Below are 26,830 nucleotides of genomic sequence, written 5' to 3'. Positions count from 1 at the left end.
AGTTTTCCTAATACTGAACTGGCCCTATATTCCTGGAATAAATCCCACCTGGTTATAGTGTATGATCCTTATGATATATTACTGTAATCTCCTTGTTAGTATTTTATTTTAAAAATTCATCAATATTCATTAGAGAAATTGGTCTATAGTTTTCTTTTTCTATTTTTTCTCTTCCAGGTTAAGGTATAGGGACCATATTTGTGTTGTAAAAGCAAATTGGTAGGACTTCTTCCTTGCCTATTTTTCCTAGTAGTTCAAATAGAATTGGAATGAATTGTTCAGTATCTGGTAGGATTTACTTGTGAATTCAGCTACCCATGGGGTTTTCTTAGAAAGTTTTTTGATGGCATGTTCAATTTCTTTTTCTAGGATATGGCTAATTAAGCATTCTATTTCCTTTTCTGTTAATCTGAGCTATTTATATTTTTGTAAATATTGATCTAATTTACTTAGATTGTCAGATTAATTAGCACACAATTGGGCAAAATAATTCCTAATAATTGCTTTAATTTTTTTCATTGGTGGTGAATTCATATTTTCATTTTTGATATTGATAATTTGGTTTTCTTTTTAAATCAAATTAAATAATGTTTTAATCTATTTTATTGTTTTTTCATAAAACCTGCTCCTAGTTTTATTTATTAGTTCAATGGTTTTTCTTTCAATTTTACTAATCTCTCCTTTGATTTTTCAGGATTTCCAATTTGGTGTTTAATTGGGGATTTAAAATTTATTATTTTTTCTAGCTTTTTAGTTCCATGCCCAATTCATTGATTTGTCTTTTTCTCTAGTTTAATTGATGAAAACATTTAAAGCTAAAATTTCCCCTAAGTACTGCTTTGGCTGCATCCCATAAATTGTGGCATGTGTTCTCATTGTTGTCATTCTCTTTAATGAAATTATTGATTGTTTCTATGATTTGTTGATTCACTTATTCTTTAGGATTAGATATACTTTCAAATTAATTTTAATCTATCTTTCCATGGTCCTTAATTGAATGTAATTTTTCTATTGTTTATTTTATTATTAACCAAATGCTTTTCTGTATTTGATTGTATCTTTTATTCCCTAATGCATGGTCAATTTTTGTGTAGGTGGTATGTGCCACTGACAAAAAGGCATATGCCTTTCTATTCCCATTCAGTTTTCTTCAGAGATTTATCATATCTAACTTTTCTAGAATTCTATTTACCTCCTTAAGTTCTTGTTTATTTTTTGGTTAGATTTACCTAGTCCCGAGAAGAAAAAGTTGAGGTCCCCCATTAGCATAGTTGTACTATCTATTTCCTCCTGAAACTCACTTAACTTCTCCTTTAAAAGTTTGGATGCGGTACCATTTAGTATTTATGTTTATATGTTATACATAGTACATACATGTGCATGTGTACATATGTATACTTGTATATGATATATGTATATATTTTGTGTTGATATTACTTCATTGTCTATTGATAACTTTTAGCAAGTTTTGTTTCCTTTTAATCTCTTTTAATTAGATTTATTTTTGTTTTTAGATCATGACTGCTACCCCTGCTTTTGTTTTTTACTGCAACTGAAGCATTATAGATTTTGCTTTAGCCTCTTATCTTTACTCTGTGTGTATCCCTCTGCTTCAAATGCGTTTCTCATTAGCAAAAATTGGAGGATTCTGGTTTTTAATCCACTACCATTTTATGGGTGAATTCTTCCCATTCACAGTCATAGTTTTTTGATTACTGTGTATTTCCTTCCACCCTATTTTCCCCTGTTTATCCTTCTCTGTCTTTTCGCCATGTCCCACCTCACAAGTGTTTTGCTTCTGACCATCCTTCTTTCTATCATGTTCTACCCTTTCTCTCATCCCCTTCCCGCCTTACTTCCCTATAGTATAAGATAGATTTCTATACCCAACTGGGTGTGTTTATGTTATTCACTTTTTGAGCTAATTCTGATGAGAGTAAGATTCAAGCATTGGTTGCCACCTCCCATGCCCCATCTTCCCCTCTACTATAATATCTTTTTCACACATCTTTTATGTGAGATAATATGCCCTATTCTATCTCATCCACCCCCTTCTCCCAGTGCATCCCTCTTTCTCACTGCTTAATTTTTAAAATATTATTTCATCATAGTCAACTCATATCTACACCTTCTGTCTATGTATACTCCTAACTGCCCTCATAGTGATAAACTCCTTATGAGTTACAAATATCTTTCTGTGTAGGAATATAAACAGCTTCACCTTTTTGAATCCCTTATGTTTTCTCTCTCTTGTTTACTTTTTTTTAATGTTCCTCCTGAGTCTTGTATTTGAAAAATCAGCTTTTCTCTTTAGCTCTGGTCTTTCCATTAGGAATGCTTGAACATCATTTATGTTATTAAATGTCCATTTTCCCCTTGAAGGATTATACTCAGTTTCACTGGGTAGGTGATTCTTGGTTGTAATTCTAACTCCTTTGCCTTCTGGAAGATCATATCCCAAGCCCTAGAATCCTTTAATGTAGAAGCTGCTAAATCCTATGTAATCTTTACTGTGGCTCCATGATATTTAGATTGTTTCTTTCTGGCTGCTTGCAGTATTTTCTACTTGGCCTAGGAGCTCTGGAATTTTGCTATAATATTCCTGTGTTTTCATTTTGAGGTCTCTTTCAGGAGGTGATCAGTAGATTCCTTTACTTTCTGTTTTTACTTCTGGTTCTAAGATATCAGGATAGGTTTCCTTGATAATTTCTTGAAATATAATGTCTAGCCTCTCTCCCTTTTTGTTTTATCATGGCTTTCAGGTAGTCCAATAATTCTTAAATTATCTCTCCTCAATCTATTTTCCAGGTCAGCTGTTTTTTCCAATGAGATATTCCATTTCTCACTATTTTTCATTTTTAATTCTGTTTCATTGTTTCTTAATGTCTCATGAAGTCATTAGCTTCCATTTGCCCAATTATAATTTTTAAGGAATTATTTTCTTCAGTGAGCTTTTGTATCTCCCTTTTGATTTGGCCGATTTTACTTTTTAAAAATTTGTTTTCTTCAGTGAATTTTTGCACAGATTTCCATATTTTTTGTGCTTCCTTTACCAAGCTGTTGATTCTTTTTTCATGATTCCCTTGCATCATTCATTTCTTTTCCCAATTTTACTTATATCTCTCTTATTTAATTTTTGAAATAATTTTGGAACATGACACCAATTCACATTTTTCTTTGAGGCTTCACATGTAGCTGTTTTAACATTGTTCTCTTCTTTTGAGTTTGTATTTTGCTCTTTCCTGTCACTATATTAATTTTTTATGGTCAGGTTCTTTGTTGTTTTCTCATTTTCCCAGCCTATTTCTTGATTTTTAACTTTATGTTAAAGTTGTGCTCTGCTCCTGGGGTGAAGAAGGCACTCGCCCAAGCTTCAAGTTTTTCATTCTACTGTTTTCAGAGCTAAATCTGCGGACATGTATGTTTTCAAATCTCCCAATGTGGTATGATTTAAGGAGAGGTGTGGTCACTGCTTTCCTGGCCTCTGCTCTGAGCAACTAAAAGCACTCTTTTCCATTCTGGACCTATGACTCAGATCCCCACTCTCTTATAACTGTATGCTTTAGTATGTTAGTGCTCCTTCCCACCAATAGATTGTGACCTAGGTTTGTGAAGTTGATCCTCATTTGGGCAATGCAACAGAATCCTTCTCCTAGTACCAACAAAGTATCCCCTGTAATTTTTTTCTGACCAGTTGTCTGGTCCCCCTTACCCTCTGTGGACTGAGATATCTGGCAGTCACTGTTGCTGATACAGTTGCCCCCAAAGCTTATGCTAGCTAGCTAGGGTAGGGCCTGGTCTGTCTCTTGGCTTGTGCAATGGTATGGAGCCTTGCTTATGGCTTGATGGGGCACAATATATTGCTGCTGGCTTGTGGACATGTATAGGGACTCACTGCTGCCTTGCTGGAGCATGGCCTCTTACTGGTTTCCCTATGCCACCTACATTAGACTGCATTCCGCTCCCACCTCAATGAGACAGACCTTTCTTGTTTACCTTCTAAGTTGTCTTGGAATGAAAACTGTTTCACCCTATCCTTTTGTTGGTTCTGCCACTGCATAATTAATTTTTATGTGTTATTTTAAAGTTGTTTGGAGGGGAATTTGGGAAAGGTCAGGGGAGTTCCTGGCTTACTTCACCATTATGGCTCCAGTTATTTAACTTTTTTCTAGGAACATAGACTAGAGAGTATCTATCCTTACATGATGGGCAACAGACCACAGAGGGCATTTAGTGTTGGTAAATGTATTGGGGTGATTTGGTAACATAATATAGTATTAGAAAGGATAACAAACATTTACTTTCCTCACTCCATGCCTCATACTGGGAATACTTGCAAGAGCAATTTCTGAATGACAATGATCAGCAGTCACTTTGATTGAGTGGTAGTCTTTCAAAAGTGCATTGAGAATACAATAATCTTTTAAAATATCTTTATGTTGCAGGTATCAAAAGACTTCTGCTGCATGGATGCCATGCTTGGCTGAATGCTCTCCCCAGGAAAAGGATATATCGTGTAAGGTAGATCTTTTCCTTGAATGAGAAAAAGTGATATAGATTTGGGGAATATTTAAAGGAAATTTTGTAAAAGATTTCACTTACCCCTCCTTATTATCCACAGAAACTCTTCTTTCTTATGTCCCCAAAGGCATACACATTATGAAAGTAGTTTGAACATAGATGTTTAAATGAAACAATCCTACAAAATGGATATGCCCCTGTTGCTGAGTCATGACATCCAGGGACAAAAATGAATACAAGACTAGGTCTTCATGACACACATAACTCAACTTGTGTCTGTCCTGGGAATGATCACTCCAACAGCATTTAGTGCTTACTACAATCCTTACAGATATTGGCTGATGTCCTCTGGTTGGAATAACAACTTCTGCTTCCATTCAATATCTTTCTTTTTTTTTTTTTTTTTGGTGGGGCAATGAGGGTTAAGTGACTTGCCCAGGGTCACACAGCTAGTAAGTGTCAAGTGTCTGAGGCCGCATTTGAACTCAGGTCCTCCTGAATCCAGGGCCAGTACTTTATCTACTGCACCACCTAGCTGCCCCCCATTCAATATCTTTCTAATACAATATTAGTAAACCTGCTGGACCATTGTGTTATCACATATAATGATAACATTCATCTCAACCAAAAGAGAAGATTAACGGTGAGAGGTGTGCCTACAGTTGTGACCAAATAGTTTTTATTGTAAGCCTGGGAAAAAGGAGGTCTACTAGATGTAGATTATAATGAGGTAAGCAGTTCTTCAGGTGGAACCAGCCTATTAAATCAAGGTAATCCATTAACAGTTTTGTTTGGGGGAGTTAAGGCCCTTCAGCGATTTCTAGGAAAGGCAAGTTATTTTATCACAAATTTATGCCTAGTTACACATAGCTGAAAGAACCCTTGACCTGATACCTGAGTAAAAACAAGTTACATATGGTTGGAAACCAGAACAAGAACACCTTTCTGGGCAATGGAATGGGCCTTTCTCTTTGACCTGCTTCTTTGGTAATTTGAGTCAAATTTCCCATTTGATGTGGTGAAAAATGCCTCCAAGGTAGTATTAGGGGTGTCATTAAATGAGTATCAGATGCAAGAAGACATTCCAAGTCATATACACTCTATTTGCTCATGGCTATTTGGTGGAGGGGTGGGGGGAATGAAAGCAAGGAAAGCTTTAATGGGGAAATTATATCATTATAATTTGCAGAGATGCATCCTGGGGCTCAAGGAAGGAAATAAAAAAGCACATACATACATTAAGTCATGCTCTGCCGGCTAGGACAAGAGGGAAACTAAGGACACATATGTGGTAGGGGAAAAGCATACACACAGGCAATATGGGAAAACTGGGTTTTTATCTACTGCTGACCTCACTAGAAGTTGGTTAGTCTTTGCGTTTATTACCATCAGAGACTTCTTTGATACTGATTGACTTGCTTGCTGAAAGAGGTTATTATAGGACAAGATTTATGAGAAATCACATACTGGAATACAAATACCAGTATAGAACCATGCATTCCAGAGAATTCCTCTCCCACAGGGTCTAAAACCCCTCCTCCATTGCTCTTTTGTTTGACCGTGTTCCTTCTGGGTCAGTCCATTTGTCACTGGCATAGGGAAGAAATATGTCTTGGTGTACCTTGGAGATGAAGGATCCCTGGTCAAAGTAATCCTGAATTTGTCTGTGTTGGTTTATAGATGGCAAGACAGAATATGAATACAGCCTTGAGCTGATTAAATTATTAGGGGGTGATGACAGCTGCAGAGAGTTTACCCCAAGACTAACTAACAAGGATCCTGTCTGAGACTCCCTGAGGAGTCTCCCTGAGGCTTCCTCTGTCTCTTAAAGGATAACACCTAGGGAAGACACTACCCTCTCTGCTGGAATGACTTTGCATGCATCAATTACTACCATCAAGAGCCGTAAAGCCTGCAATTTCCCATAAAATTGGTAATTTACCTTTGAGTTTTGAGGTAAAGGACATTCTTGAATTTAATTTCCATTGCAACAGAAAAGTGACCTAGCCAATTTTCAGCAAATCAGCAGGAATCCTGAGTTTACATCTTATCACAATTTAGTTTCAAGGCAACTCAGAAAAACACTCAGAAAGGGAACTACAGAATTCAATGTAACTTGTACCATGTCATGAGGGGAAATACCATTGCAAAAACTGCCTAATTTAAATCCTTGTTACTTGCAAAAAACCTTGAAAGAAATCAATTTATTTATTGATTAGTTTTCAAAAATAGCATAAATTTCATTTTAAATGTATAGGGAAAAAGGCTAAGACCCTCTAAAATTTAGAAGGGAGTTTAGAAGTGAGCTGGGATACTCCTACAGTTCAGAACTGGCTGCTTAGAAGCTGAAAAAGGGTGAAGGTAAAAAATGTGATATGAAATAAAACCCCTCCAAAAAAAAGGGAATGGATGGGCTGGGAATTGCTGTAGGTTCTAGGTCTTACAGGCTAGCCTGAACTCTGTCCATTATGCATCCACAGTACAGTAAACTCTCTAAGTTGAAGGGGAAGGACAAAAAAGAATAAGTATAAGTGAATTATTACTGAAAATAAAATAAAAAATAAACTCTAAGGACAGGTAGGTGGCACAATGAATGGAGTTACAGGCTTGAAATCAGGAAGACTCATCTTCCTGACTTCAAATTTAACCTTAGACGCTTATTAGCTGTGTGACCATGGGCAAGTCACTTAACCTTGTTTGACTTAGTTTCCTCATCTGGCAAATAGGCTAGAGAAGGAAAGGGCAAACCACTCCACTATCTCTGCCAAGAAACCCCAAATGGGGTCACAGAGTCATATATGACTGAAAAATGACTGAACAAAAAAGCTTTAAGTGCTACATGAATATCAGTTATTATTATGGTCCCAGCAGTCTCACCTATTCCTTCTTAAATTCCAACTGCAAAAGAAGTAGCTCTAAGCTGCTAAAATAGTGAGAGAATATTCCGTGGTGAATTCAGCTGCAAAAGTCCAGTTGTAACTTTAACTCAACAACTGCTAAAACACTATTGTATAGAGCAGCTACCATGTTTATTTGTCATTGCAATAGCTGCAACTCCTTTCCTTTTGTGTTGTCTTGTTAGCATCTACAGTTTCCTAGTGAGATAAAATCTTTTTTCTTTTTCTCCCTAATTTTAGACCTTGTTATCAAGGTAGTAGCTAAGATTTACAGAATTTATTACAAAAGACTGCAAATAAGAACTGAAGAGGCCATATGACCTACATATAAGAAAATTGGTTTTATAAATTTTATTTTCTTACCCTAAAATAGCCTGTTCTGCAAAATAATCTATTACATGAATATGGCAATAATTTCTTATAATATCATTGACTTTAAAATTCTAGCCATAACACAGAAGTTGTCAATGCACAGTTCATGGTTATGTGACATTTGAGGAAAGTGATCTGTCCTTCCTATTTCTTGTGTAGAACCTTCTATTTTACTCAACACATTGTTCCTGGATACAAACATGTCACATTTCCACATTAGATTATGAACCTTTGTAGCTCCCTCAATGGATAGCACAGTGCTTGGTACATGTGTATTTAACAACTTTGTTTAACTGGGCACGTATGCACTCACCGAGAGAGCAAAAACAATGGTCATGATGCCCTGCTACCTGAATGATGATATTTCAAAAACCTTACTTAGATGATAAACAAATGATCAGACAGAATATAACATTTCAGCTCAGTCTGTTAACACAGTCTTGACCCACACTTCCAATTGCCTGGACATCTCCACCCCAATGTTCCATTGCAATATGAAGTTTAACGTGTCCAAACCAAACACATTATTTTTCTTTTTAAACCAATTTTTCCTTCTGACTTTTATTCTATGGCTTCTCATGTTCACAACTCTGGGATTTTCTTTGATTCTCCTTTCTCCCTCATTTCCTTAATAGTTACCAAGTCCTGGGGGCAGCTAGGTGGCACAGTAGATAAAGCACCGGCCCTGGATTCAGGAGGACCTGAGTTCCAATTCAGCCTCAGACACTTGACACTTACTAGCTGTGTGACCCTGGGCAAGTCGCTTAACCTTCATTGCCCCACCAAAATAAAAATAATTACCAAGTCCTGTCAACTTCACCTCTATAATACTTCTCCAACCATCACCTCCCTCTTTTGCTTCTGTCACTAGCGGAGTGTAGGTTCTCATTACTATTCATAGTTACTCTTGCAACAGTCTCCTATAAGGTTTCCTGGAATTCATTCCTTTTTTTTTGAGGGGCAATGAGGGTTAAGTGACTTGCCCAGGGTCACACAGCTAGTAAGTGTCAAGTGTCTGAGGCTAGATTTGATTTCAGGTCCTCCTGAATCCAAGGCTGGTGCTTTATCCATCGTGCCACCTAGCTGCCCTCTAGAATCCATTCTTTTCCCCTTTCAGTCCATCTTTCACACTGTCAAAATAATCTCTCTTCTTTACAGATCTTGTTATGTCACTCCTCTGCTCAAACATCTCCAAGTTCTTCTTATTTCTTTTTCAGGAAACTTCAAAATCTTTGCCATGTTATTCAGAGTCCTCTAGAACCTGGTGCCACCCTATCTGTCTAACCTTAAATTATATTACCTTCATTTAGACACTCTATGTTTTTGCTAAACTAGACTACAAAAAAACCCAACTAGACTACAGACAGTTCTTGATTTACATACATTTATATTATACAAATTCAACTTTACATAGAGAATTCTGAGAGAAATCTGCATTCCAAACGCCTAAGTTAACTCTACTGCCCCCTCTCTCCCTCCCCCCCACCTCTCTGTTCCTGCCCTTCAGCTTGGTGTTCCATGGTCTCTCAACCCTCTATTTTTTTTTTTTAGTGAGGCAATTGGGGTTAAGTGACTTGCCCACGGTCACACAACTAGTAAGTGTTAAGTGCCTGAGGCCAGATTTGAACTCAGGTACTCCTGACTCCAGAGCCAGTGCTCTATCCACTGCACCACCTAGCTGCCCCTCAACCCTCTATTAAAAAATATTTAACCCCCCCTCAAGTGAAAGCAGAAGAACAGCATGTCTGGACCCAGTGTGTCTGTCTTCCATCCATCTGAGCTCAGGCACTCTATGTCTGCCTCTGGCCCCTATGTGTTCTTCCTCTTAGTTCTGGCCAGGCCCTCATGTGTTTGGCCCTGGCCCCTGTGTATTCCTCCTCCTGCTCTCACCCCTCTATCCCTGGTCCCTAAGTGTCCTTGAACCATGTGCTGGGTGCCTCCCTTCATGGGCATGTGGCCCCTTCTAGTCTTCCTCTCTCCTTCCCTTCCTTCCCCATGTCCATGGCCAAATTCACATTACATAACAATTGCTTTATGAACAGGTCTGGCAAACAGTCCCCTTATGTAAAACAAGGACTGTCTGTACTGGCAAAAAAATTGACCTAACTTTGCTTACATTGTTTGCTAAGCCTGGAATTCCTGCTTCCCTTTGCCTTTTGAATTCCTATCATGTTAAGGTCAACTCAAATGCCACCTCCCCTGTAGAGCTTTACCTAACTTTTTCCTCTGACCATCCTTAAGGAAGGACCTCAAAAGTCTAATATCATGCTTCCATTAATGGATTTCTCCTTTTCAACGGACCTCTACTCTGCCTGACTTCACCATACAAGGTCTAGCAGACTCCCATCCCCTTGTACTCTACCAATCCTAGTGATTATGAATATATTGTTGCTAATGTACAAACCCCATTTATCATCCTCAACTGAACCCATGTTCAATTCCAGATGTACTCACCCCTTCCACTGTGTCCTCTGGAATACCTCCATAATTAACAATGTTTTAAAATATTAAGCCTTTTTTCTCTCTCCTATCTCCTGGCCCTGAGAGATGGCCCATGTCTGATGACACTACTTCTCTCAGCCCCACCCCCCTTTCCAATTCTAGCTATGCCTAGACTCACTGATTGTGATAGGGGAGTTATAATATTTCTTATTCCTTTCTCATTGCCATTTGCAGACTTTCCCTCTACCCTCTTCACTAAGCAACCTTTCCTCCTCTGAAGTTCACTCTTTCTAAATTTATCATTCAATCCAGATCCAGGTGCTTGTTATCAATATCCCCATGATATCCTTGGTATATCATTAAGGATATCCTTCCTCAATGAGTTCAGAACCTGGCTCCCAGTCTTTCTCTTCCTTCTATCTTCTGTCTTTATATTAGGGGACTTCAACATAACTACTGATAGCTCCTCATATATCCTAACTTCCCAGTTCTCTAATCTTTTTCCCCCCTGTGGGGCAATGAGGGTTAAGTGACTTGCCCAAAGTCACACAGCTAGTAAGTGTCAAGTGTCTGAGGTCGGATTTGAACTCAGGTCCTCCTGAATCCAGGGTTGGTGTTTTATCTACTGCGTCACCTAGCTAACCCTCAGTTCTCTAATCTACTCAATTCTTATAGTCTACTCCTCTATTCTACCTCAGCTACACATAGATGGCCATATTTTTGGTCATATCATCATGCCATCCACTTCCTTGCTTATGAACTCTGATATTAATTTGTCTGATCATAATACTTTATCATACCATCCTTTCTCATATTTTTAATCTTTACTATGACTTGTATTTTCTCCATCTCTTAAATCTTTCCCAGGCTATCACTTGTGCTTTCATTTTATCACTCATCCCTTCCCTACCTAGACCCCTTGGAAAATAACTTCAACTCTATACTAGCCTCTACCCTCAAATTACTTTATCCATTGCCCTCTTGCTAATCACACCTTGCCTTGCCAAATCACAACCCCATATTATTTCTACCACCAGATTCCTTTGCTCCTATTCATATGTTGAAGAATGGAGTAAGAGCAAATTATGAAACCATGCTGATTGGATCACTAAAATTTTGTTATCTAATTTTATTTTGGCACTTAATACATCAAGGCAATCATACTACTTTCCACTAATTGGTAAATTATCCCACTCCACAGTAGCTGTTTCAGACATCCTTGTCTCTCCTTAAGGCTCCTATGGAATCCTTCCTACTCTTTCAGCCAAAAACCTTGCTTCATTCTTCAATAAAGAGGCCAGATATCTTTACTTCTTCCTCAAAATTCCCTACTTCAGTCCTGTTTCTGATGTGGCCCTTTCTCCTTGCCAAGACTAACCCCTCTACATGCATTTTTAATCTCATCACCTCCTTAATCCCCCATCATATTGCCCACACCTCATTCTCTCTCATATTCTATCTGCCCTTATCTGCTGGTTCTTTGCTTGTTGGCTACAAACATATGTCTCTCTCATCCTTAAAATACCTCACTAGCTAACATTCTGCATTTCTCCCTCCCTTTTTAGCTAAACTCCTTGAGAAAACCATCTATGTTTGATGCCTATATTTCCTTTTCTCATTCTCTTCTATATCCTTGTAATCTGGATTCTGACATCATTCAAATTAAACTGGTCTTTCTAAAGTTACTAATCATCTCTTAATTGCCTCTTCTCAATCCTTACCCTGCTTGACCTCTTTAGCATTTGACACTGTGGTCAGTCTCTTCTTGGATTCTCTACTCCTGGATACTCTCTCTTCTCTGTTGTTTTTTTGTTTTTGGAGATACTGCTCTCTATTGGCTTTCCTTGTATCAGTCCAACTGCTCTTTCTCTGTTTCCTTTGCTGGTTCTTTATTGAGGTTAAGCCTATTCACCACAGGCATCACCCAGAGCTCTGACCTAGGTCCTCTTCTCCTTTTCCTTTATGACTGGTGAACTCCTCAGGTCCCATAAAGTTCAATTATCAGTTCTATGCCAATGATTTCTTGGATCTATCCAGCCCTAGCCTCACTGCTGAACTATAGTTACATACCAACAACTGTTTTTTTGTATATCTCAATGTTCTATATGTATCTCAAATTCAACGAATCCAAAGAAAAACATCATCCCCCCCAAAACCTTTCTCTCTTCTTAACTTTCTAATTGTGGTTAAGTGTAGGCTTACTTGGGTATCATCCTCAACTCCACACTCTCATTCACTCTCCATATCCACATTCATTGCCAAATATTATTATTTTGACATTTATAACTTATCATATATCTATATATCTATCTATCACAGCCACCATCCTATTTTAGACCCTTATCATCTCTCACCTGGACTATTGTAGGAATCTTCTAATTAGTCTCCCCGCCTACTCCCTATTCTAATATAGAATTACTCATCTGCCAAAGCGATTTTCCTAAAGTGCAGCTCTAGCTATATCACTCCCCACCCTTCAAACTCCAGAGGGCACCCATTGTCTACAGGATCAAATATAAACTCCTCTGTTTGGCATTTAGAGCTCTTCACAATCTTCCTTACCCTTCTGTCTACTTTTCTGGTCTTCTTTCAATTTCCTACCTTCTATGAATTCCATGATCTGGCTACATTGGCCTACTTACATTCAAACACCACCTCTCCCTCTCATCTCGGAGTCTTTGCACTGGCTTCGACAGACATCCCTGTGATGTTCTTCTCCCTCCTTTCCACCTCTTAGCTTCTCTGGCTTCCTTCAAGATTTAGCTCAGGTCCCACCTTCTGCAGGAGGCCTTTCTGGATTGCTCCAGCTGTTAGTGCTTTCCTTTCTCAAATTCCCTTCCTATTAACCATTCTGTATATGTCTTGCATGTTTTTAGTTATTTACATGTTGTCTTCCCCATTAGAATGTGAGGCCTGTTTTTTGATTATCTTTGTATTTGCAGTACTTAATACAGTATCTGATACTTAATAAAATGCTTATTGACTGACTGATGGTTCAGCAGTGGTTCTAGTCCATGCCCCTTTTGTATACCACTAGTGTCCTCAAAACCATTTAAAGAGCTCCCAAATGTGGAGTAAATATCTATTTTTAATGACAATTGATTTGCTATGTGGTAATGTACTTAAAGGCACAATCCATTGTATTTTTTGTGAGTAATATGGGGTTGCACAGAGGGAAAAATGAATAGATGAATCCCTCTGAGAGTTTTCCACCAGTTGTGTGAGCAATTTCTAACTCAAGTCATGACAAAGAATAACTGCATATGAATGTGATTCATGCTCTTGTAAGTCTCTGATGGGTATGTTGTGGCATCTCCATTTTTCCTCCAATATGCCCCAGACAGTCCATATAGAGAATAGGTAGTTGATGCTGTAGGTCAGCGACTATTGTCTAAATCTTTGACTCTTTTCATTATTCCTTTTTAGCTGTGTTTGGCAATGGAGAGGAAACTGATTACGATTGTTTATGTGGGCAGACCAACTGGAATCTGGAAGACAAAATTCATTCATCTGGAACTGGGAGATGAAACCATGAGGAAAAGGAGATAATTGGATTGGCAGATCAGAAACAAGTGCAGAGCAGGTTGGTTCAGGATGCTAAAGAAGAAGTAGTTAGAATCAGTTATCACTTAAGGATGCAGCCATGTTTTGAAGGCCTAGGTTACCTTTCCAATATCATTCCTTCTGATCAGCTGCAAGAGGTTCAAACAAGTTGTGATCTGATATCAATTACCAAACCTACCTTATATAGTATAAAGTTATTAATTATGAGGAGTGGGAAAGTCTAGTAAAGATTATAACCCAACAAAGGTTTCTGGATGAAACTTATTTGATTCTATTTATATGAGAAAGACTATGGGCAGATATGGAAAATCTGTGAATACTTATAATGAAAACATGCAACTTTCCTGGGATCTTATTTTGACAAGTAAGGGGTAAAGAACAAAAGTAGGTTGGGAACACAAAAGATGACTTGGAAGGAAGGCAGCTAAAGCAAGAAGGAACAAGTAAATACTGTAGTTTAAGCAAGTGAGGCAAAGAGACTGTGAGATGAACAATTATATATTTTGGTTCCACGATTTCACTAACATTTATTAAAAATCTGGATAAATGACATTTGGTCTTGGTGATTTATTTACATTAGTTGACTAGGGCTCTAACAACTAGGGGATTTATGAATATTTGATCTAGACATTCAATCCATCTACTTTAGGTGACAAAGTGGGAGTGAGAATATCTTTTAATATCTTCTTGAGTAGAAAATGAGGCAAAAGATTCTTCAGTCTCTGCTATTTTTTCCAATTAATTTGGGATAGTAGTGCCATTCCTTGAAGAACATATTATATACTGGATTTACATTTCCTTGGAATGTATTTCTGAATTAGTTTGGACCCACTGAACCTTTCCTCAAACTTCCCATGAAGAGCTATAACAGCATGCCCTCTTGTGTCCCAGAAGAAATAATGAACTCCTCACACATTAGGGTAGGTAAGACTGAGATGGGATTTCAAAGAGCTAGATTTCTGCTTTGTGTTTCTTTTCTCAGTATAGGTGAGTGAACATTAAATCTGAGATGGATGTTTCTAGCATAGGAAACAATCTTATAAATCTGAAAGCTCTTGGGTCCCTTAGTCAGAGCTACCTACACTATAGGAGGTGTTTCCTATAGCTGCTACAGCACTTTGCAAAAGAAGACGAACACAAACAGGAGGAAGTGCCCAATCCCTGGCCTGGCTTGCCAAAAGATATAGCCCTCGAGAGAGAAAATATTAAGCCAAAATAAATTTAAAATGTCAATTTAACATTCTGGAAAAATTCTTCGTGTTTTTGCTACCTTAAGTATCACCCTCCTGGGAGATTATGTTGTTTTGTCCTTTATTTCAAAGAGAATCAATGACATTACAAGGTTAGCTTCACTCTCTCTTCCAGAGTCATCAAAGCCCAGTATCAAGACAAAAGTCAGGACTTTAGGATGACTGGATGAACTTGTTGTCTTCAATGTCTAACCAAGCTCTAAGCAACTCGTAGCATCGGCTTCAGCTGCATTCACGACGATAGGAACAAATTTTTCCCATCTGCCAATTCCACCAGGGGAAGTCTTCCTATGCTTGGGGTAGACATCCCCCTACTTTATTGATGAGTTTGAGGCCCATTGGTTATCCTCAACCTGGTTTGGCCCATATGTCAAGACAGTTTTACCAGGGTATGGCTGCTGTGCATTCTACAGTTTCTTGGAGCCACAGGTAAGAGTTGGGGCAGAGACACATACCAAAGGTGGAAGAACAGCCCTGGAGAGGACCTGAGAAGCATGGATGCCAGAGGCCCTAGTCCTCCCCAAACACTCCATACACCCCTGGGAGATTATAAGAGTAGTTATAAGTAAATACCTCTTGTTTAAATCTTTGTCAATTCATAACTCCAGTCTTTTGTGTTAAGCATTTTTTTTAATGTGGAGGAAATAAATAGCTGTCATACAGGATTTTCATTCTACACTGCATACTTTTTGACACCTTTTGGAGAGATTCTTCACACGAGCTGAACCTAATCTTTAAGTGATTTCTCCCAGAGTTTTAGAGCTCAAGTGTAAAGAGCCAGAGAGTATAAGATAAAGAGCCTAACCCATATAACAACAATAACAACATTTATATAGTGTTTTAAGGTTTTCAAAGTACTATGTATAACTATAGATATCAAGTAAGATTTTATATATCCACAGATGCACACAGATGTATATGCACAGTATACATATGTACACAAATATGAATGTATATATATACATACCCACATATATGTTTATATATGCATATATAAAATTCCATTTGATCCTTACATCCCTAGGATGTAGGTACTATTAGTAGCCCTACTTAGAGGTGAGTAAATTGATGATTGACAAAGGTTAAGTGACTTGCTCAGGATCATATGGACCTTAAGTATTTGAGGTAAGATTTGAATACAAGTCTTCCTAATTTGAACCAGTGTGATACCTAGCTGCTTCTTTAAGAACCAAGCTCTCCAAGGATTGAACCTTGACCACATATGCAGAATCAGAAGTAGGGATTCCTTTGACAGTGTGAAGGGTAAAACTAAATGTGTATAATTACCCTATCTGTCCCCTTGTGGGGAAAACTAACTAGGACAACAGTTTAATAGTTTAGGTATTAAACATTTATTAAAATATATTAGAGGGGCAGCTAGATGGCACAGTGGATAAAGCACCAGCCCTGGATTCAGGAGCACCTGAGTTCAAATCCGGCCTCAGACATTTGACACTTACTAGCTGTGTGACCCTGGGCAAGTCACTTAACCCCTATTGCCCCCCCCCCCAATATATATATTAGAGAACAAGTGTCTCTGAAAGAATAGGAAAACCTAACCTACCCTAGATGAGAAATCAGAGCTGCCAACCCCATGAGGTTCCAACCACAAACTCCCAAAACCAACTGATCAAACCAACTGCCTTACACACTGTTTCGATCTAATTGGTTGAGGGTAGTCACATGCTCAGACAGCAGGGGGCCTATTCTCACACACACTGTCTCATGCTCACACAGCAGGGGGTAGGCAGCAGGGGACAGGTAGGGTAACTACACACATTTAGTTTTACCCATCACAATAGGGAGAAGATGGGCATTCCAGCTCATTGGCCCACACTAGATATATGTGGGTACAGTCTGTAAGGGGTTAACCTAGGGGCAAGGGTTATAATATTTTGTCCTATTTAGTACATCAATATGCATATTCAGGGAACTCACCAACTGACTTTAATTTTAGAAATAAATGTATAGAATATAGAAGCATGGGAAGTAATTGAAAATGACTAAAAAAGTGTGGCATAGTCTACTATTATAAAGAGAGGGTTAGGAGTGCTGAAGTGCAGAATGAGTTGAAAATATTGAGGGAGGCTAAGGAGAACAAAAGAGATTTATTTTTTGAAACTATACTGGGAGAAAAGGGATAATAAAAGAAGAAAGAGCCTCTCTCTGGGGCAGAAAGCAGAATTGTTTACCTCTTATTTTGCCTTTTCTCCCCCCTGCCAAAGAAAATACATGATTATTATTATTATTTTTTGTGGGACAATGGGGGTTAAGTGACTTGCCCAGAGTCACACAGTTAGTAAGGGTCAAGTGTCTGAGGCTGGATTTGAACCCAGGTCCTTCTGAATCCAGGGCTGGTGCTTTATCCACTGTGCCACCTAGCTGCCCCTGAGAGTACATGACTATTGCCCCAGAAACACCTGAACAAAAATGTCTAACGCTAGAATTGCCACTTAAGACAAGAAACGAGCTAATAAGAGAGCACTTAATTGCTCTTGAATTCAAGTCATCTGGCCTCCAACTATATGCTATAGTTCTTAAAGAAGTGGTGAAAATAATTCCAGAGCCACTGTCAGTGATATCTGGAAGATTTTGGGGAACAAGAGAGCCATAATAAGATTAGAGAAGGGCAAATTTCCAATTTTCAATAAGGGAAGAGAGGAGAGTTCACAAAATATAGGTTAGGAAGAGTGATTTCCATTTCTGGGAAAATTCTATAATGGATCATTAAAGTGATGGGTTTCTCATGGATTAGATGGATTAAAAAAATGGCTGGCCAGCCAGAGTTAAAGAGTAGTCATTAACCATTCAATGTCGATGTGGCTGGAGGTTTCCAGTAGAGTGCCCCTGGGATCTGCACTTGGCCCTGTGCTATTAACTATTTTTATTAATGACTTAGATAATGGTATGAATGAGATGATGTCATCTGCAGATGGCACAAAACTGGAAGAGATCATTAACAAACTGGATGACATTAAAGAAAACCAAGCTTATCTCCAAAGGAATACTAATCAATGACTGACAAAATCAACAAGTCAGTTAAGTAAAACAGCTTTCTAATAAACTCAGCCTAAAAAGTCTGACTTTTACACTGAAATAATTAGTCAGTTGAGTTAGAACAAACCAATATTAAAACTCAAACTGGATGAAAAGTTTGATGACTAAAATTTTCAAAACTCACAATGATTTATGAATTGAATAAATAAGGAGTTTGCTAATTATGTAGATATAGGTATAGCCTATTATATCCAAGTCCTTGATTTCATTAGTGTGGAAGCTCTCTCCCTCATAATTCAAACCATTTGTGGTTATCACTTGCCCATGATCATGGAGAGAGAGAGACCAGATTTAAACCCATGTCTTTTAAACTCCAAGTCTAGCACTCTATCCACTATGGCCCCATACAGAATCAACTCACATTATTCCTTGACATCTTAATTCTAAATAGGAGGAATTATGTGGATAACTTTTCATTGAGATGTGGTTGTAAAGTAGTTCTCTAAGGTGTATAGGTGTGTCTCTCAACAAGCTTCATAGATGAGAAATGTGGAGTGCAGATGGTATAGTCTAGGCCAGGGTGGGTAGCTCTTAAAGCTTCACATTGCTGTTCAATGGTTAAGAAAGGAAACAGTAAATGAAGTCATGGATAAGAAATCCCAGTTGATACAAAGCCAAGGAGTAAGTGAAATTGCCTGGGATTCCTTGGAGATCTTAAGATCCTATTCAAAAAGAATGCAATTCTGAAGAGTAGTGGTGTTTATATGTTTATGACATGTGTCCATGCTTTGAAGCTGTAGATTAATTCCTAAAATTTCATGGGTAAACTTAAGTTTTCTTAATTGCTAATTGTAATTTTGCACCCACTTGAAAGCTGTTAGTATAAGGGAATTATACTTCAAGTGCTTTTGTAGGGCACTCCTTTAATGGAGTGTGCTGACCATTAATTTGCTATTTGTATTAAAGGGATATTGTACATATGCAATGTTATGTACAAAGTTTGCTTACAGTGGGAAAGAAGCTGTTAATCAGGTTGCTCCATCCTTGGGAAAGCTAGTTTCACACAGAAAAGCTCTATTGACAATACTCATGCCTTTTCCATCTTCATTCTAGTACAATTACAGCTTTCTTTACTTCCTTCAATAAAGATGTCAAAATTATATAGGGAAAAACAATTTCTTTCTCACACTTGGAGGAAGGGAAAATGTTAGGTGGAGAAATGGTGACAGAAAATATGATTAACACCTATCGTATAGAGAAATGAACATTAATTTTAAAAGTATGATCTATTTCACTATTTTATATGGAGAGTATATGGTATGCAATTGACAGCATCATTTTTTTCTATGGCATCCATTATATTAATAAAACTGCAATATAACATGGTGACACATTTTTACTAATATTTTAACATTTATATTTGGGGAATCAAGTACACAAACTAAGATTTAATTGCATTTTAAAATGCTAGAAACTGCCACTAATATTCCAACAATACTGATATATGGAAAGATATGCTTTAAATTATGGCAAAAGAAATGAAAGGAAATTCAATTTTAATAAGTATTCAGTTTCCAAATAATCATGCTAGTGCAAGCTGTTAAGATGTCTGAAAAGAGACTTTCTAATGTCAATTTAGGAAATAAATGACTTAGGACATAATTACTGACAAGACAACAACATAATGGAAAATAAAATTCTTAACCCTTTGAAAAAGTACAGTTAGAATCTTACTCCCCTTGATGACGCAGGTTTGTTTTTTAAAATTTAATTTAATTTAATTTGTTAAATAGTCCTTATCACTAAATGAAACTTATATATGAAAATGATACACAAAGAAAATGACACCAGACTATACCATGTTTAAAAATGTGATCAATCAGTATGGCTGTTCAAAGCTCAAAAACACTTTCAAAATAAAAATCTTGGTGTGCAATGATTTATAAAATGTGTTTACAAAAAATGATTGTTAACAAGCAAAATGTTGAATGCTGCCAACAGAACTGTATGGTGGTTTTTAAGAAAGCTTTTGAAAAAGGCTTTAGAAGGTATTTAGGACATTTGTGCTATTTTATGGATTGATTGGTAAAAATGTTTAGCCAAATGGATGTAAGGAAACTTAAAACTGTTGGCTTTCGCCTACCGTACCAAGATCAGTCTTAAGATCTGTTGGCAGACTTAACTTTCTTGATCCTTTAACTGAAACAACAGAAAAAGGAGAAAGGCAGTTGTTAATTATATAAAAAGTAAAGAGGAGTGAGGGAGAACATATGTCCTAAGGTATAAGAGTTATAATTCTGTTGAGTATATGTATACTTACATTTGTTAATATTGCAGATATACTGTTCAAAGATTTGGTTCAAAATTATCTGATAGGCGCTCATTTGCAAACAAATTATTTGAAGAGAAATTTTTATTTAGATTTGTGGCAAATTATCAAGTGTCTCTTTTTTTCTCATGTATAGCAATAAAAGCAAGCTCTCATTTTGTTAGAAAAAGAAAGCGAATTTTAGATGACTAACATCAAAAGATCTTACACAAAAGCATAATTCCTACATTCCAAAGTAATTTTAGAAAAAAGATCAAAATGTCATAATTTCTGACATCTCAACTATGCAATTATGAATTGAAAAAAGTTTAACATCTATGATGTAGGCACAGAAAATTTCTCATACCTATAGCAGATGAAATGGCAGATTACAACAATATTACATATTTGTCAAATATTTAGTTAATGGTTATTAACTACATAAATATTATTTAAATATATATTGTAAAAATTTGAAAGCATATAATTAGTTTGAAAAGAATCAATAAACCTTACTTAAATGTATTGCAATTGATGTTTGCAAATGTGTTGCAGTTGATGAACACTGAAGAATTCATGTGAAGCCACACAAATCCCACCTTTTCCTTAAAAACTTTCATCTTATTAGTGATTGGCATAAAGAGTTTATGGGAAACATATAAACAATTCAGATGGAATGTTCATTTGTGGCATAAGGAATGCACTGAAGGGGAACAATTTAGAACTCTTTCATATTTAATGTTTTATTAATATTTAATATTTTGTAATTTATATTTTATACTTTATTAAATCTGTGGATTGATTTCCTCATTGAAGCTCTACTTTTTCCTAATGAGTACTTTAAAAAGCAATGTGGGATTTATTCTACTGTTTAGAGACAATATGGTGATATATAAAGAGTACTGAACTGGCAGTCAGGAGAACTAGATCCTAGTTCTTTATTCCTACTCAGCTATATGGCCTTGGGCAAGTCACAATCTCTCCAGGCCTGCTTCCCCATTTATAAGATGAGGGGTTTGGACAGTGATCCTTAAAGCCATTCCAACTATAACCTTCTATGATTCGATGAAACTGTATTGGTATCATGTTAATGATACATCTATGTTATTTGTGATAAAAACAAGGAAAGATGGGAATGATGATAATTAGAACTCAACTCTCCACCACAAGAGTCTTAATACTGATGCTTCATTGTAAGATAGGGGTGTACTCCTTTCTGAAAGATCTAACAATGGAAAGCAAGTTCTAGAAGGTTCTACTATTATGAGGATAATTGCAGCTTACATGCCAATTTTTGTGGTAGAGAATGGAGAAATTTTATGAAGAATTTAAGACAATTATATCATAGATCTGGAATTTGAAGGAAAAGATGCCTAGTCTAATGCCTGCATTTTATTGATCATAAAACTGAAGCACAGATATGTTAATTGACTTGCCCAAGGTCATACATGTATTAAGTAGCATAATTTGAAGCTGAACCCAGAACACTTGACTACAAACAGAATCCTCTCTACTATACCATGCTGCCCTTTTGACAGTCAACATATATTCTGGTGACTTTAATGTGAAGGTGGGAAAAGGGGAAGAGAACAAAAATTATGTTGAAAAATATGATTTTGGATCAAGAAATGAAGAACTCAAAGACTTGGTTACTCAAAAGCCTTATGTCTACATAACATGAATATGTTCATTAAGAAGAGAATTAGAAGATGCTTTTACAGCTTAACAGGAAAGATTATAGCTCATAGATGCTATTAAATATTATATTATAGATTATAGATGCTATTATAGCTTAACAGGCTGGTTACTGGCATAGTTGACATTTCAAAATCAGCTGTCTACACATATCAAGATCATTGACTACTTGGAACAAAGATAAAAATAAGCAACAAATTAGAAGGATAAAATGAAAAAGAAGGCACTGTACATAATTACAGTAGCCTTAATCTGATTTACATAAACAAGCTGTTGATTTTTTTTTATTGGAATTGGCCAGAAGTAAAGACAGTAAAGAAATAAAGAAGCAAAGATTCCCTTAACATTTCTTAAATAAATTTGGTAAATGAAAACATTGAGGAAGTTAAAATAACCCCAAAACTATTTATCAAAAAATATCTGATCACTTTGTTAAGCAGAGAGACATGGAAGTTCAGGGAAACAGCAGTCTAGAATACAATTCCATTTACAAAACATTACAGAGGATAACTACAGATCACAATTACAAGATAGTGGAAAAGCAGTTTTAGAGAAAATGAATGTACAGAGAGCTTGGTCAAGTCAAATCAAGTTGATAAGCTTGAGGACAGACTCAACTATGGTAGGAAGAAGAGGAAAACTTGGTTAAAATATAAAGAAAAATAGATGCTTGAGATGACAAAATTTTAAAGGCATTCATTGATTGGTTTTCAAGATAACACAAAGAGGCTAAGATCTGTGAGACCAGGAAAGATCATAGACACAACAAAAGGAAGGTGAAGGCATTAGCACTTAACAACCAATTTGCCTTTCTCATGTCTATAAATTCTTTATAAGTCATTAGTACACACAATGAGAGTATCCTTAATGAGAAAGTGAAAAATGAATACGCAGGCTTTTGCACATGCTTTTTCTATAGTAGATCACATTTCAATGTCACATAAGTGAATGAAAAATGTAGACTATTAGATCTCATTGTGCTTATTTGTTGATTTTTAAAAATTGGTAGAAAAGAATGCAGACTTAAAGTCTCTATTCAGTATGAGTGTTTCCCATGCTCATGTCTAAAATCATACAAGATATTGTGACAGATGTGGCCACTGAGTTAACTTTGTTCAATGAACCACTCAGTACAGACACCAGACAAGGTATAAAATAGGGAGTCATATGTTTAACTAAGGTATTTACCAATGTGATGGAAAGTCTTATAGAAAATCTGAACAGAAATATTCCCTTCTTTCACAAATATTATTTTTTAAACTTCATCTAAACCCCCAAATACTATAAAGTCTCCTCAATGAAATCCATTGTTACCTGAAAGAAATTAACTGAACCACTTACAATGGAGAAATAAAATAGATGAAAAACATATCTTCCATGCAGTTAGATGGGCAGTTCTTTTAATTAATCTATTTTTATGTACAAGAAATGCATAGGAAATCAAGTTGGATAGAATCAAGAAAAGTATGCTACCCTTCCAATGATCTCAAGCCATCTGCTCAAACAAAGGCCTATCTTTTAGACACAAATATTCTGCTGGTGGTACTATCTGACTACAAAACATGGAAATATTACAGTCTTGAAATTCTTAAAATTGCAGGTGACCTAAAAGAAAATAAAAGTATGCATGGTGGGTATAAGTAGGATACAGTATATTACCAAAGAAGGAACAATGTACTTGATAAGTAGCATAAAAGACATAATCAAGAGCAAATGTGACTGGAGAAGGAGGTAGACTCTGGGCATGTCATGAGAGTGAGAGGTTAGAGATGGATCTTTTGAGTGTTGTCCTTTTGTCCCACCTCTGACTCAAATATATAAAAAAATCTAAAGAAAGGTCTTCAATACAGAGTACCTCTTATATGAAAGATTTATGGAAAGACAAGGATGAGAATCAAACAGAATGAGAAAGTATGGAGTGGCTGCTCAGGTTGGGGAAGGACTCATCACTGTTCTAATGAAGTACTGAAATAAGATTCTAATAATCATTTTGGGAACTGTTGAAATCATTAGAACTGGCAAGGACCTTAAAAGGCATCAAGTCAAAACCTTTCATTTTTGCAAGTGAAGCTCAGAGAGGTCGAAGAGAAGTTAGTTTTGGAAACCCTTATTGGGTGTGACAAAGGAGAATTAGTTTATTTTCAAGACATTCTTTGACTTCAGTACAAAAAGGTTCCAATATTCCAACTCATTCTAAAATGTTGAAAATTTGAGCTTATTTATGAGTGTATTTATTGAGTTTATTTATTTATGAGTATTTTTCTTGTATTCTTATTGGTCTGATTATATTGCTGTGAGTTTGGGATTTTTTTAGAGCATCATTTGGAAATATATTGTTAAACCTAACAGCTAATAGCAAATTATTTCAACTTCATTATTATTGAGGCACTGATTCAAAAATAATAAATTGTATCACTAACTGCTTACTGTTTACTAAACATGAGAAAAACAGCTTAGGTTGATAGATTCTCTCAATATCTAAGTAGCATCTCATCCATTTATAGTATCATATATGATTATATGTAATACATAGTATTATATTAGAACCTGAAGGATGTTCAAATTACTACTGCTTTGAGTACATTAATATGCTGGATAGGCCACTGGACAAAATGTTTCAAACTCTTTCTAGAAATATAAGGTTTTTCAAAGATCATCTAAATTAGTTAAAATGCTAAACATCAAATTCGCAAAGAAAGAGATAACTGTAAGGATACATCTTATCTTAACACTCCCTGTTGCCATGAGAAATTTCATCTGAGAGTACAATTCTGCACTGGACCTACTAGACTGGATTGATGAGTAAGACTTACAAGTCTAGAAACTATTTGCAGTGATAAAATAGATGCATTATAAACACCCTAGAAGCAAGGTAAAAAGAACATTTTTTGAGAATGGGTAAAAGTTTGAACATTAACTTTCACATCTGAAATAGTACTCAACTCAGGTGAACCAAATGGTTTTGTACTTCTGTCTGGACTCAACTCAGTCATCCCAGAACTTCTTGGGAATAAAAATAATTTTTTTTATCACTTTCCAATTGGTGATGTAAGAGGTCAGTTACTTTCTGTGGTAGCAAAGAATTAGAAATTATGGGGACACCCATCAATTGGAGAATGACTGAACAAGTCGTGGTATATGAATGTGATGAGAATACTATTGTGCTATAAGAAATAATGAGCAGGCATATTTTGGAAAAACCTGAAAAGACTTACATGAACTGATGCTGAGTGAAGTGAGCAGAACCAAGAGATTATTGTACACAGTAACAGCAATATTGTGTGATGATCACCTGTGAAAGTCTTAGCTCTTTTCAGCAATACAATGATCCACGGCAATTATAAAAGGCTTATGATGGAAAATGTTCTCCACATCCAGAAAAAGAACTATGGAGTCTTAATGCTGATCAAAGTAAATCTCAAATTTATTTTTTGTTGTTATTTTTTCCTTTCTTGTGGCTTTTCCCTTTTGTTCTGATTCTTTTACAACATGTCCAACATGGAAATATGTATAACATGGTTGTTTATATATAAAATATATATCTGTTTGCTTGCCATCTTGGGGAGGGAGGAGGGAAGGGAGAGAGGAAGAAAAATTTAGAAGTCAAAATCTTACAAAAATGAATGTTGAAAACAATCTTTACATTTAATTGGAAAACAAAATAAAATACTACCAAAAAGAAAAAAACAACAATAGGTCAGCTAAAGAGTAGAGTTGGGGTTAGAGACTACAAGGGGAAGTACTAATCATTTTTCTTCTCACTGCCTGATACATTGTCCATGGGGAGAACAGTAAAGATGTGCCAAGAGGAAGTAGAAAAGAAACATCTAAGAAGGAACAATAAAGAAGAAAATCACTGAAAGGGATAGAGATGGAGCTATACTAGGAAAAAGCAATGTAGTCAAGAGAAGCAGGCGTCAGTGACTACAAAGAATAATGTCAGTGAAAGCTGTTGAGATGAAGGATGCTGGTATTTTAGATTCCTTAAGTTTTAAAGCCAGAAGGGACTTGTAGAATTTGACGTAGATTTAGATCTAGGACAAACTTTAGAGGTCATCTAGTAAAGGAGGCTTCTCATATATGATCTAGAATATTGCTTTGTTCATAGCAAGTGCTCAATAAATAATTGCAGATTGAATAATTGAATGAAATGCAACAATTTAATGTGCACTTACCCTTTTGTATATCTCACCACTAGATGGTGCTTGTGCATTTTGATAAGAAAACCCTGTAGTGCTTCTCTTGGAGGCCCACCCACCCAGCCATGTCCTGGCCTGGTATGATTTCAGTTACAGTCTTGACCCATAGGACCTGGGTACACTTTGGGGATTCATCTGGCTTGTTACGACCACTCAAGTAGAACCTAGGAATTTTAGTGTCTGATATTCTCCACAAGGGTTGTCATCACTTCTCCTTATAAATACTCAGGCTCTCACAGGGCTTCAAAACATAAAAGCATTTTATTTACACAGAAAAAACTAATATCTATTCCCATACTGAGTCAAAGGAACCCCCACTCTCCTTAGTAGTGGGCTACTTTAAAAAAATTTTATTTTTAGTGAGGCAATTGGGGTTAAGTGACTTGCCTAGGGTCACACAGCTAGTAAGTGTTAAGTGTCTGAGGCTGGATTTGAACTCAGGTACTCCTGATTCCAGGGCCTGTGCTCTATCCACTGTGCCAACTAGCTGCCCCCATGGGCTACTTTTTGATAGGAGATTGCAGCATCTCTATAATTTGCATTATAGCAAGGGTGGGCGCCAGCAAAAGTGGAGGAGGTCAGCAT

At 36.6% G+C, this 26,830-nt stretch overlaps 1 protein-coding gene across 1 annotated transcript in view; it reads right to left on the bottom strand.

Moving 5' to 3' along the window:
- The window catches only part of STXBP5L (syntaxin binding protein 5L), a 421,799-nt gene that overhangs the window by 54,357 nt on the left and 340,612 nt on the right, over positions 1–26,830 (bottom strand). Inside the window, 1 exon segment of the mRNA XM_043992879.1 lies at positions 20,192–20,242. Within this exon segment, the coding sequence (XP_043848814.1) occupies positions 20,192–20,242 (51 nt within the window).

The sequence above is a fragment of the Dromiciops gliroides genome, chromosome 3 (genome assembly GCF_019393635.1).
Source record: "Dromiciops gliroides isolate mDroGli1 chromosome 3, mDroGli1.pri, whole genome shotgun sequence".
NCBI lineage: Eukaryota > Metazoa > Chordata > Mammalia > Microbiotheria > Microbiotheriidae > Dromiciops > Dromiciops gliroides.
Note: the sequence above shows the minus strand (reverse complement) of the source record. Positions and strands in the feature narration are given on the sequence as shown.